General features: G+C 38.8%; 1 protein-coding gene across 2 annotated transcripts in view; it reads left to right on the top strand.

The window, feature by feature from the left end:
* Positions 1-3,795, top strand: part of LOC141910824 (transcriptional coactivator YAP1-A-like) — a 31,007-nt gene extending 27,212 nt beyond the window's left edge. Inside the window, exons 4-7 of one of the 2 annotated variants that reach the window (XM_074801663.1) lie at positions 1,350-1,527; positions 2,383-2,460; positions 2,552-2,676; positions 3,266-3,795. In XM_074801663.1, the coding sequence (XP_074657764.1) occupies positions 1,350-1,527; positions 2,383-2,460; positions 2,552-2,676; positions 3,266-3,349 (465 nt within the window). In that variant the 3' untranslated portion in view covers positions 3,350-3,795. Of the gene's footprint in view, positions 1-1,325; positions 1,528-2,382; positions 2,461-2,551; positions 2,677-3,265 lie in introns of both variants that reach the window. The other variant, XM_074801662.1, reaches the window with a different exon arrangement.
* The last annotated feature ends 9,328 nt before the right edge of the window (positions 3,796-13,123 follow it).

The raw sequence follows: 13,123 nt of genomic DNA, 5'->3' as shown, positions 1-13,123 counted from the left end.
ACGGGCGTTTAAAATTCTTCCGATATTATTTCATCGATCGCTATAAGCGTTACATACCCCGGCGCTCGCTCGGTGTTGCTGCTCGTCGTGGTTATTGTATAAACCGCTCTCAGAAAGCTGTGTGGTTTACACCGAGTCGAACATAGTGGATTATTGTGTTAGATGATGATCATACCTAGATATATCTCTCTCTCTCTCTCTCTCTCTCTCTCTCTCTCTCTCTCTCTCTCTCTCTCTCTCTCTCTCTCTCTCTCTCTCTCTCTCTCTCTCTCTCTCCCCTCTCTCTCTCGCGCACGCTCTCCCCTGTCCCTTTCCCTATCTTCTTCCCTCCGACCTCTCTTTCCCTCTTCTCGTTCTCTCTCCCCGCATGCGCACACCCTCCCAGAGCGTCTTGAATTTAAACTTGGGAGGTCTTATATACGCACTCATACATACACACGATTACTCAAACTCTTTAATCAACTAGTGATTTATTTATCAGAAAGAAAGTATTGCAGCCATGTTTTAGTTCTGTTTATATACATATGTACTACTGTACATCGAGAGTAGTACATCGAGACTTGTCATTAACAGATTACAACGTAGCATTGCGCAACAAAATCGCGGTTTAAAAATGATCAATAATTGAAATTGGGTTTGGGGGGTGGTGTTAAGACTGCTTGGAAGATTGTTTAAATGAACCGGAACCGAATTTCCAATTATGTACTTCGATTTAAAAAAGAAAATTCTGTAAATTAGACCGCCGAGCAAACAACTATATCTGTACTTCGATTTCCGATTTCAATATCAAACCCCCTGTTTCGCTGGCGGCAGGTGTGGTGGGTCTGTAAGGGACACTCAATCAAAAAGTCTAACGAAATTTACAAACCAAATAAACAACAGGGACAATCCCTATTTTAAGATCAAAAGACTACTTCAGTTGTCAGGCCCCTAGTGCGAGGAATATTTGGGCGGGTCGGTTTTTTTTACCTAAAGAAGATTTTGAAAAAAATTTGACGCGCAGATATGGTCTACCCTTGATGGGAGGTACAAGTAAATGAACAAATTTGATATACATATTTACACGTATTATGATGCGAGTCGAATATTTCCGATTGATATTTCCGTTAAAAATGAGTGAAAATAGATTTTTCTTTTCAAACCCCCAACCCGACACTAAAAGACTGATTGCTATATGGTTACTAATAACTCGTAAATTGGTACAAAACTTACGTACCAACTTCAGAGAAAAATTAAATAATTAATAATTGATTGCTCAGAATTATAATAATGAGTTCTCTATGTGTTGTATGTTGTTGTTGAGGTTGTCGTACACACGCTTGCAGATTGTTTTGGCTTTATTCCAGGAGATGATGCTCGCTGGTACGATTCAAGAGGAGACGATGTCATCGGCGGCGGCGGCGCCACCTATTAGCGCGAATAACGAACTACCCGTGCCCGTGTCGACTAGCGGGGTCGATCCGTTTCTCGGGCAGGGAGGGACCCAAGATTTTCACACAAGACAAGAAAGCGCAGACAGCGGCCTTGGTAAGTGTTATCTTTATATTTCGAATTCTTTCGCGTTCGCGTTTTTCTTCAGCTAAGAAAAAGAAAATCTCGGGTTGAAGGTTGGATTTTTAGTTATTGTATGCAGATTGGTAGTTTCCGTTTGTATCTAGAAGGTGGCAGCACAATCTAGAGTCTGTTGATCGTACATAACAGTTTGACATGTTGAAATATCTTACCTGACCACAAATTATGTGTACCATCCAGCTCAAAGACCTGACTTGAGTTGAGTCTACTGTACCATCCAACTCAGATATCACTGTCAAGTCAAAAGATCCAACTTGAGTGGAGTCCATCCAACTCGGATATCACTCTTTGGTTGGTCAAAAGATCTGACTTGAGCGGAGTCTACTGTACCATCCAACTCAGATATCACTCTTTGGTTGGTCAAAAGACCTGACTTAAGTTGAGTCTACTGTACCATCCAACTCAGAAATCACTGTCAAGCCAAAAGATCCAACTTGAGCGGAGTTTACTGTATCATCCAACTCAGATATCACTCTTTGGTTGGTCAAAAGATCTGACTTGAGCGGAGTCTACTGTACCATCCAACTCAGATATCACTCTTTGGTTGGTCAAAAGATCTGACTTGAGCGGAGTCTACAGTACCATCCAACTCAGATATCACTCTTTGGTTGGTCAAAAGATCTGACTTGAGCGAAGTCTACTGTACCATCCGACTCAGATATCACTGTCAAGTCAAAAGATCCGACTTGAGCATTGTCTGCAGTAGTTTAGGTGTGCAGGGAAGGCAAACAGCTCATCACTGCGCGTTCGTCTAATGTTAAATGATTATAGAGAATTTTATGAGAATTTTGCGATGGTTTTATATTGAAGGTGGTATGGGCTACAGTCTGCCGCGGACTCCTGAAGATATCCTTGGTAACGTAGATGAAATGGACACGCAAGACGGAGGTATGTCGAATAACGAAGTTTACGACGATGATAAACGATGCCAATTCGCGCAATCGATGTTTAATTGTTTCTTTATTTCCGTAATTCTAAGGGCTCAAAATGCAGCAGCAAACAAACGATTTCAACATGGACCTGCAGGGTAACATGGATCTAAGTAGTTTAGGCGAATCCGAAGTTTCAAACATGGACAGTGATGATTTAGTTCCCAGTATACAGGTTAGTATTCAGAACCGGACCTTACGACGAGGATTCAGCAAGATGCTTTCATCATCTTTGCCTCTTTCCGGCCAGGAGTAAATGTGAGCCTGGCCCGATAGATGATGCTTAAGCCCAAAGCATACGGCGATGGCAAACACTGAAACAGGAGATGAGCCATGTTTCTGAACATTTCCCTGTCTCGTGTGCATTCATGAGCTGTCTGATGACCTCATAACTGAGGAATGGGGTCCAAATTCAAAAATTTGTTGGGACAAAATTTAGCAATTGGCCCTTGATTAAACATATCCAAAATCCCATGGGAACTACAGGGTTCGACCTAAGGAATAAAAGCCACTTGCTCGAGGGGCAAGCATATCTGAAATCTCAAAAGTCTACTTGCCCAAAGGTGGCACATCATCCGTTGTGTTGAGTGGAAAAAAAGCTTTGAGACAAGCCTAGTGGACAAGTGGTAATGATAACCTACTTACCCTTATGAAAATATACTTGTCCCGGGCAATCGGACAAGTGTTTAGATCTGACACTGGAACTAAGGCATGGTATTTTAGGAGTTTGGCATTATAATAATTGCTATTATTTCTCATTTCAGGAAGATATCAGCAATGAACTTCTGAATGACATGGAAAGCGTCCTTAATTCAAACAAAATGGAGAATCTCTTAACATGGCTCTGAGCAGCAGCGGCAGCAGCAACAACAACAACAACAACAGCAATCTATACATACGAATCGCCGTTAATCGTCACGATGCAGAGATCTCGACGCGAATTCTTTCAAATTAATGGACAACGAACGAATATATATCGACGTGCGCTTGCGAAATTCGCAACATTGTATCAATACGTCAAGCCGCCTTGCCGGACAAGCGCGGCTGGATAATTCTCGAAATTGTCGATTTTGTTATATAGCCGAAAAATCAACAGCGATAAATTAAGTTGAAAATCGCAAAAATCGTGTACATGAAATCCGAAAGAGGAAAATGATCGCGAGAGGTCTCTGCATGCGCGATCGAGATGACGACCGCGTCAACTACGGCGGCGTTTTACCGGTCGAGAAATGGTCGGCCGTTTTTACGATCGGCGGAAAAATCAAATTGAAAAATTCTACTATTTACCGCGCGCAGCACTCGTGTATAATATGATACAAAAAAAATCATCTATTATTATGATTACTATTATAATTATAATTATTATTATTATTATTATTATTATTATTATTATTATTATTATTATTAAGTAAAAGGCCCATTTATATGATATAATGTTGTATGTATAATCATTCCATATGCGCATCGTTTGAGTACCTGCCGGAAACTATTGTATATATACACATGAAACTTAAAATATAAGTATTCACAAGGGTCTGGCCACAGAAACGCCCAGCGGTGGGTATCTCATCTCCAGCTTGCTAGTCGATCAAATTCGCGAAATTGTCTCCTAATTCGATGTTGACTGGATGAGATATGTCCTAATGATGACCGTGCCATCAGCTATCCAGCTAGAAGGCGAGCGTACTGACAACTGAGATCATTTTCAATGAACTTCCATCTAGAATTTTGGCCGCCCGAAGAAGACATCCGGCAAATCATGTCCATTGATGAACTCGGATTGATCTTTGTAGTTCAAACATGATGCGATTTTTATTATTCGTTATTTGTTGAGTGTGAGAAATTACGGATAGATTTGAATTGAACCTTAGAAGAAATCTGGTAACGTTGTCCGAATTCTCATCCTTGATTCTTGCGGTCAAAAGTTGAATCATCCGTGCCAATTTGAATTGTAATGTGGGTTACTTATGTATTCATAAATCAAAGGAGGGAAGCGTTCAAAAATTCATGAAGAATATATTAATGATAGACTGTGGCTACGTTCGGCACGTCGATGTCCAACAGCGGACTCAAATCAATACGCAAAACCACCGCGCTTTGTGGGGCCAGACCCTGACTTAGTTTCGAGGGAAACTTTTCTAGGAAATATTTTGGAGAAAATCAGAAATCGTTATATTTTTGTATGAAGTTTTAACGCGACAGTCAGTCTTCTGCTACTCTGGGATTCTTCACTTTGTTTCCTGCTCGGAACAATCGACGTTGTTGTCGTTGAAAAGGAGAAAAAAAAAACAAATCGGAAATCGGAACCGTATCGGGTGATGATCACGATTATGTTCGGCGCTGGGTCTTCCGCCATCGCGGGACGCGTACGTCCGCGTTTGTTAAACTTTCTGATGAAATTTCGCTGGCGTCAATCGGCAGCCTTAGCCCGACCACTCTCAGAACGATCCGGGTTTGAAAGTGTGCTGATAAAATATCTGGTGTTTGAACATGCAGTTCGTTTTCAATTACGCGCAAAATTGAAGAATACACTCATGTTTTTGAAGAGAAAATTAAGATATTAATGACGTATCAACTCAATTCTATGAATTTTGAATATGGCTCATAGAATTCAGTTGAAACATCACCACTTTCTTAGTTTTTCTTCGTAATTGTGAGCTTTACTTCAATCGAATCATTTCATTTGTCTACGGAAAGTAACATGGTTAAAATGTCGGAGGTGAAGCACTGATCACATGTGAAGTGTGGACGATCAGTTTTTGAAAGTGAGCTTATAAAATGTCTGGTGTTCGTAGTTCATTTTAAACTAAAGATGTCTCGGGTGAAGCGCTGAACACATGTTGTCACATCAATATTCTGATAATCCGAGGGTCGCGGGCCGCTGGCTGCTGATTGATGCTTGTAAATATGTGATCCATGTTAAACTGCTGAAGAAATGTCGAAAGCACGTTCCGAAAAAAGACGCTCCGCCGCCGTCGTCGCCGAGGGCGTACGCTGCAGCGCCCTCTAGCGGCCGGTGTCCGTCGCAATTGTTATTATCATTTTTTCGTCTCTCGACACAACGAACAGTGGTTCGGGCGCGAAACCCCTCGTCGTTCGTCGGCGAAATTTTCTGCTACGAAAAACAAAAATCAGGGAACTAACTTAAAAACTAGTGGTAAAATAATGATAATGATATATAAGTAAATACGTAAATGATTTTTTCCAAGAAATGTAAGCAAGATTAAATAATGAAAAAAATTACACAAAAAAAAAAAACCCGATGAAACGAAAGAAGAAAAAAACGCATTAAAAAAAAAAAACTTTTCATAAAAAATTCGAGAAGTAAAGAATCTATATTTTTAATAAAGTCACTTTGTAACGACATTATCAATTAGAAGAGTTTTTTGTCCCGCCCGCCTGCCCGCCCGCCGCCTGCCTGTAATCTTTGTGTAAATTAGGCCTGTTTGTTGTTTTCGTGTATAGTATGAATACGTTGCCGCATCTTAACGTCAAATCCACACTCCCCCCCCCCAACAATTCGAATTTCCGGCTAAAAAGGATGCATTTTCTCGGTATTTTGAACTTTGGTCGATGATTTTCGAAAAGTAGCCTCCTTAAGATATGCGAAAAATAACGGTTGACAGTTTTATCGATGAGTTGCGTACATATAGACATACTCTTACTTCGGGACAAATATTGATCGTCCAAAAAGATCTGAATCAAGTGGGATCAACCTTTCAATCCAACTCGGATATCACCCCCCGAGTCAGAAGGTTTGACTTAAGTGAGGTCGCATATTACTCCCAAGTCAAAAAATCCGACTTGGAGTCTACTGTACCATCCAACTCAGATATTCTCAAGTTAAAAACTCTGAATTGGACAGAGTCTATTGTACAATCCAACTTGGATATCACCCTCAAGTCAAAAACTCTGACTTGAACAAAGTCTATTGTACAATTCAACTTGGATATCACTGTCAAATCAAAAACTCTGACTTGAACAGAGTCTATTGTACAATCCAACTCCGATATCACTGTCAAATCAAAAACTCTGACTTGAACAGAGTCTATTGTACCATCCAACTCCGATATCACTGTCAAATCAAAAAAACTCTGACTTGAACAGAGTCTATTGTACCATCCAACTCGGATATCACTGTCAAATCAGACAAATTTTGTCCTAAAAGATAATGTTAAACAGAGTCTATTCTTGTCTTTGTATTTACGACGTTTAATTGCTGTATTATTTCTACGATTGGTTGCATTATGATATATTATATGAATATTATATTTTATATTCAGTTTATGATAGTTTATTATTATATTGATTATTATTATAATTATTAATGAATTTGATTTATTGATGAAAACGTGATTTCGTGCGTGTGTGTAAATTTGAGTTCAATCGAAAAACGAAAAGTCTCTTCAAAACGCGATGACAAAATCGTGAAATCTAAATTTTTTTAAAATCCGAAGACCGAATCGTCAGCAGCATTTCGTGGATATTCTGATGTTTGTATAGAACTAAATATGCCGGACAAACATATCTTAATGAATATGCATGAGGTTTAAGCACATTAACATAATGGTATCGATTATTATCATTATTATTATTATTACTATTATTAGCATTAAATTAAGGAGCTTTATAGTAATGTTATATTGTTATTAAGATTAATATTATTGCCAAGTTGATTTCAATAATGTTGAGTTCAGCCTGCTGAAAGTCTAGAATTGGCTATGCAGGTATCTATCCGCAGCCTGAAGCCACCCCTTCAGACAATCACAATTTGAATAGCGGGCTATCAGTTTTTGAAAGCGTGCTCATGTTTGTCTAATATCAGGGGCCGGTTGCTCAAAAGTTGGTTAGAGTTAACCAGTGGATAGTTGATATGGTGACAATTGAAATTTCATTGTTACTATGATATTTAACGGCCGGTTATCTTTAACCAACTTTTGAGCAACTGGCCCCCTGGTGTTTATAGTTCGTTTTCTATCGAAAAATGTCTCGGTTAAAGCCCCGTAGAAATTTGATCTTACCGGGGTAAATGTTGAATGTCTGAGGGCTGCTGGTTCCAGGCCGTAAGTCGATACCTTCATGAAAAATGTGAATTACTTTAAATTCCGATGCGTAGAAATGTTCAGAACTACGTTACGGTTGTTATGTATGTTAACTTCTATTCGCCAACGCCCCCTACCGCCCCCCGAGTTAGACTTCTGTATCGTGCATTTTCAATCGTATACGAATCTACATGTTTTAATATTCCCACCAAATGAGAGAGAAAATAACGGAAACGCTTGCCCTGTCCCGTTCGATGATCAATTGAAACGTCGGCCATTTTTAACATATTAGTCTCCCCGATTAGAAGCGAGAAAAATTATTTGTAAATTATTTTTGTACCCGAAACGTTTGCATGATGTTCATTAGTTACAAACAGTTAGGCGACGACATATTTTTGTACATGACAAATTGACTGATATGATTAGAAACAATTAATTATTATTATTATTATCATAATTATTATTATCATTAAATTTAGCCGAGTTTCGTTAATGGTTCGATGATATCTGCATTGTACGAATTATTTATTTCGCATTACAGATATAACGCGCGCATTATAACGACTAGTGTTTAGATTCTATCGCAAACGACGAACAAGGGTCAGCTGCCCAAATATTTATTTTCCGAATATTCTTTTTTGTTTAGTTAGTAAAAGGAGTAGACACCGACCTTTTTTCTGTTCACACCGGTATTTGATTTTGAGTGTTATCTGTACGCTGCCTCGTAAAAAGCCAGCCACCGTGTTTGAATTCGATTTTTGATTTCAATGCCAGTTTTTCGATACGGATTTTGTTGCCTAGTATGAACTTACACTTCAAATATGCTAATTAGTAGTTAATGATATGCTGATTAGTAGTCGCAAATATGCTAATTAGTCGTCGCCGTCTGCCCTAGCGGGTAATTCGAACCGGATAGACTGCAGCAGACCCTACCGATCAAATTTCGCGTTTTATACTTGCTTTTCCATAGTAGAAATATGACTGACTAAACGCCTCGTCTGATTGGCTAACGATGACGTCATGTTCGGCTGATACTCGATCAGAGTAAGCAGCGGTTTAGTCTCTGTCCGGTTCGAATATCCCCCCGCCGGGGTCGATCGCGCGCGCGTAGTAGTTAGTAGTTACGGGCATGTCGTACGGATGCCAAGTGAGCAACATTTTTAAAAAAAGTATTGTCTACCTCTTACTCGACATGAAACGTCATCTTATCATCGCCGTCATCATCGCTGGTCATCTTTTATTACCAATAACCTTCATTCCATGAACTCATATTTCATCGTAATAATACTGTTATTGTTATCAGCGTCAGTAACTTTTATTATGATTTAGACATGTGTTCGACGTGTAACTTGGCTGTTTCTTTTGATGAGTTCATGTAGGTATCGAACTGCAGCCTGGAACCACCCTTTTTACTCACCATTCTCATGCGTAAGTGGGGGACGATGTCAATTTTTATTATCGCCATTTAAAAACTTATACAGCGCCTTATTGCTGATGGTTCTAAGGAGCTTTACAGTTAAGGATATTTTAGAAAACAACATTATAGGTTAAGAATACAATAAAATGGAATGAATGAAATGAAATGTGACTTCAAAAACATAGAGCATTTCATTGATCCAGTAATTCAGCATTTCCGATTAGGAATGTCTCGGGTGAAGTCCTGAACACATGATCAAAAGGGGTGAATCCAGTCTACAGATCGGTATCAGCGTAATCTGATTTCATGCACAAAAACGTATTTTGTATTCTTGGTTTTCGTTGCCCGGAAATAGTGCACTTGGAAAAAAAATTGCCGTGTTCGTTTTGTATTGCAATGTTCTGTATGCGTATTATCAGTTGTTGGATTTATGAGTAAAATTCTTGAAAAGACAATACGTCTGCGATGCACAGTTTTTAACGTTATTTCTACGAGATATGCTCAAAATTGTTTTTGTCGCCAGTTTTTCTCTGTACGTGCGTTATGTGTATTATGTGAGCGATGGCGAGAGAGATTTGTGCTCGATGTTTCAAAAACCTCCGCCCACTGCTTCGAAAATGAAAGTTGAAAATTTCGATCGTCTGTATAAAAAAAGGTGCTATTTTGATCGGTGTTTTGCGAACACGAATTTCTCGTTTCTAGCGATAAATTCCGTTGTTGAATTTTTGAAATGGAACATTTTTCAATATATCTCCCGCCGTGCATATGATATTTTTAATTGTAAATAAAAGTTTGTTACACCTTGTTATGAAATCGGTAACTAACAATGTACCGCGTATGAAAGAAGTTGTTTCTTGCTCCGATCGATGAAATTTACATAATCTATGCAAAAAATTTACATAAACTATGCAAATTACGCTCAACTGCTTATTCTCTGTGTTTAACTCCTAGAGATTTTCGAAACTGCGTTTTCCATCGATTTACCTAAGTAGTGAATTGTCGTTAAGATAAGTGAAATACGTTGTAACCTGAAAGCAAGTAAATCTAACAAGAAAATTCTGGAAGAAACTGTCATTCTTCGAAACTGTTTTTCTATTCGTGCGTTCGTCTGCGTCTGCTTCAGCGCGCGAGCGACACCTGCTGGGATTTTCTAGCACATTATCGAACTATGCAATGAAAAACGTGTTTTTATTTTTTGTTCTCGCTTATCGTGCAATGATTGGAATTTTGAAAAAAAAACTCCGAACGTCCAAAGCAGAATCGGCTCGAAATATTTTGTCTTCCATAAAGATTCGGTCAGTAATAATTTCAGATTACTCGCGTAAAGGCCAGAAACAAAATAATGTACATGAATTATTTTCTATGGCTGGTCTGTTTTATCGCTATGTTAAAAACCGCTACAAGTGGACGTAGATATATACTTGTATACATATATTTTCTATATATAGTCTTGAGTTATTTCGTTTTCATTGCTGTTTAGTATTGATGAAATTGTTTTAAGATAGTTATTAAAGTTACACACGAAATAATACGATTGATAAATGGTTTAAAGAATACCGAATATGAGTTGTCCTATTATATTGTCATATAATATATCATTGGACGTTTCTTCTTTTTTTTATTTTGCAGCTGAAATGTGATTTTACTTAAAGGTCCTATAAAAATAAAAAATATAAAATTAACAAAAAAGACAAAACGCTACGATCGTTCGCTTGAATTTATGTTTTACGGATTTTTGCTCTAGCCCAGGAGGTAGTGTTAAGATAGAAGGAAACGTGAATGTTCCAGCACAGGAGGCATAGTAAATATGGCGGGCACTGATGATAGGTTATGTTCTACATGGAAATGATGAGGAAAGTGCAAAGGAATTCATCTCGTGGAAATGCTATTCATTCTAGGACCTTTTCGACTTCTACAGAACGTATCAATCTGCTGCCTGGGCCCATCCTTCCCCTCAGGCGAAATTTGAACGCCGTTCTTCCAAATGAACTTTCACTGACTTCATGCAGTCTGCTCGATAGTCCCACATCTCATTGGTCCCACGTCTCATTGGTCCCAGTGAATACCGGACCAAGTTTGGCCATGTACTACATGGGTGCTGCTGGACCATGTCCAGGCGCAATGCTCCTAGTACATAACCACACCTGGGCCATACTGAAATACCGTTTTAAACTACTTTTGACTAAAGGGTATCGTCATAATGATAGGCTACTGTGGTGGGAAAATGTACAACTGCACCTGCTTTGAATATATAGAAAAATAGATATCCATAGATGCTGTCAAAATGTGTAGTCAAATATAGAAGTTCTAACATCGAAGGGTCACATTTCATCACCTGCTCCTCAATTCAAATTTCTGATATTTGTTCACGAAAAGTCGAACAGTTCTGTAAACAGTAACGTGTTCGATATTCGTTTCGCGTCAATAAGGGTTCTTTCTATATCAGCTGTCAAACATCACAGCAGCAGCCATCACAATAACACCGCCAGGAACCTAACCGTAAGTAATGGGAAAGCTAAATCTTATTAATAGGCTACTGGATACAGATACATTATCAATTTTAAGAATATCTGATCATATGAAAAATTCAGCTCATCTTCTTGGATTGATTTTCCGCACTATTTCTAACAATTTGCTCATTGATTGTGATGAAATTCAGCCTTAAAATCTCAAAAGAGAGGTACCTGTATATATCAATAAAAATGTAGTGCCGTTTATAGAACGGACTCTTATTTTAAATTTGGTATTAATTTCAGGCATTGGCAATTTGTCGTTTTGATTTGTTCACACATATTCCGATTTCGTAATCCAGAAATATGATAAGTAAGTGGTAATTTTTCATATTGTACACGCTTTATTACGGGCATAGTTTTGATAAACTGATAGATGGTTGGATCTTAAACAGCAGCGGTGGATCTGAGCCCAAACTTGACCATTTCACAGGTTTTGAAAGGGCACGGAGCCAATACACGTAATTTTATACAAAACTATGTAGTCGAGAGAGACAGTTGACGCCCACTTAGGTACAAACGAAATTCCCAGTTTCACGATAAACCCAAATATTTGGTCTAATACCTATCGATTTCTCATTGTTTTCAATGAGGACAATTCAATCTCAACTGTTTGTTTTAAGCTTTAAATTGTTCATGAGACCGCGCCCTAATAGCATTTATATCACTGTTACTGGGTTCGATTTCCGTCGACACTCCAATTAAGAATACAGAGAACAACAAATGGCCCTACGAAAATAGTTGTACTTATCTGTGTTAGACTGATGATAATGATTCTTATCATTTGGAAACCATTTTGAATTGTGATAATTGTACCACAATACAAACATCCAGGATCCGAGGAACGCATGGACATGTACTAAACCTATTAAGATCTTCACGCCACCCTCTTACACCAAACCACACTCTGTTTCACACCACACTCAAATTGACAGCAGGCATGATATTATTTTGGCAGTCTCAGTAGTTTTCTCACGTTTTTCAGGCCGATTATTTGACGTCGTTTTAACCTATGCTGTATTGGCGTCCGTCTGGACGATGATTTTAGCAGACGAAGACAAACGCGATGAAAGCAGGACCAAACGAAAATGTTGGCCGGACGGTTATTGCGATTATTGCTAAGTCTGACCCTGGATCTGAATCTACAAAATCTGGTCTAAAATGCGTTCATTACTTTTTTCTTTAAGGTTAAGGTTGAAATTAAAATAAATTTCTCGTTTCTTAAGTCAAACTGTAGTGCGTTTTATTAGCATATACCATAATTTAACACCCTAGGCGTACTGATTTTAAAGTACTTCCTTTTAGGGTGTAGATCACTATGACGGAGATTGTTTAATTGATGAAATAAATCATTGTGTTAGTTTTCGGGCCGGTGTTATTGGTATCCCCCCGCCGCTTCATGGCTGGTTACAGTGCCCTTTTCTGAGGTCTACTCTTTCCTTAGACAAAAAGGGTACCTCTTAACCGATTTCAAACACTTGCTGTTCGTAGATCAACTAAATCGGAGACGGTTTTTGAATAGCTCATTTTCAACTTCGGGTATATGGCCATCCATTCGTCGTGACGGGGGAGACCAGGGGCTAAGCGGGCCGCGACAGGCATTTTGTAGCCTACGTGCCCGTAAAATTCACACGTACGTGTGAAGTCTCACGG

Source organism: Tubulanus polymorphus, chromosome 9 (genome assembly GCF_964204645.1).
Source record: "Tubulanus polymorphus chromosome 9, tnTubPoly1.2, whole genome shotgun sequence".
In the NCBI taxonomy this organism is placed as follows: Eukaryota; Metazoa; Nemertea; class Palaeonemertea; order Tubulaniformes; family Tubulanidae; genus Tubulanus; species Tubulanus polymorphus.
Note: the sequence above shows the minus strand (reverse complement) of the source record. Positions and strands in the feature narration are given on the sequence as shown.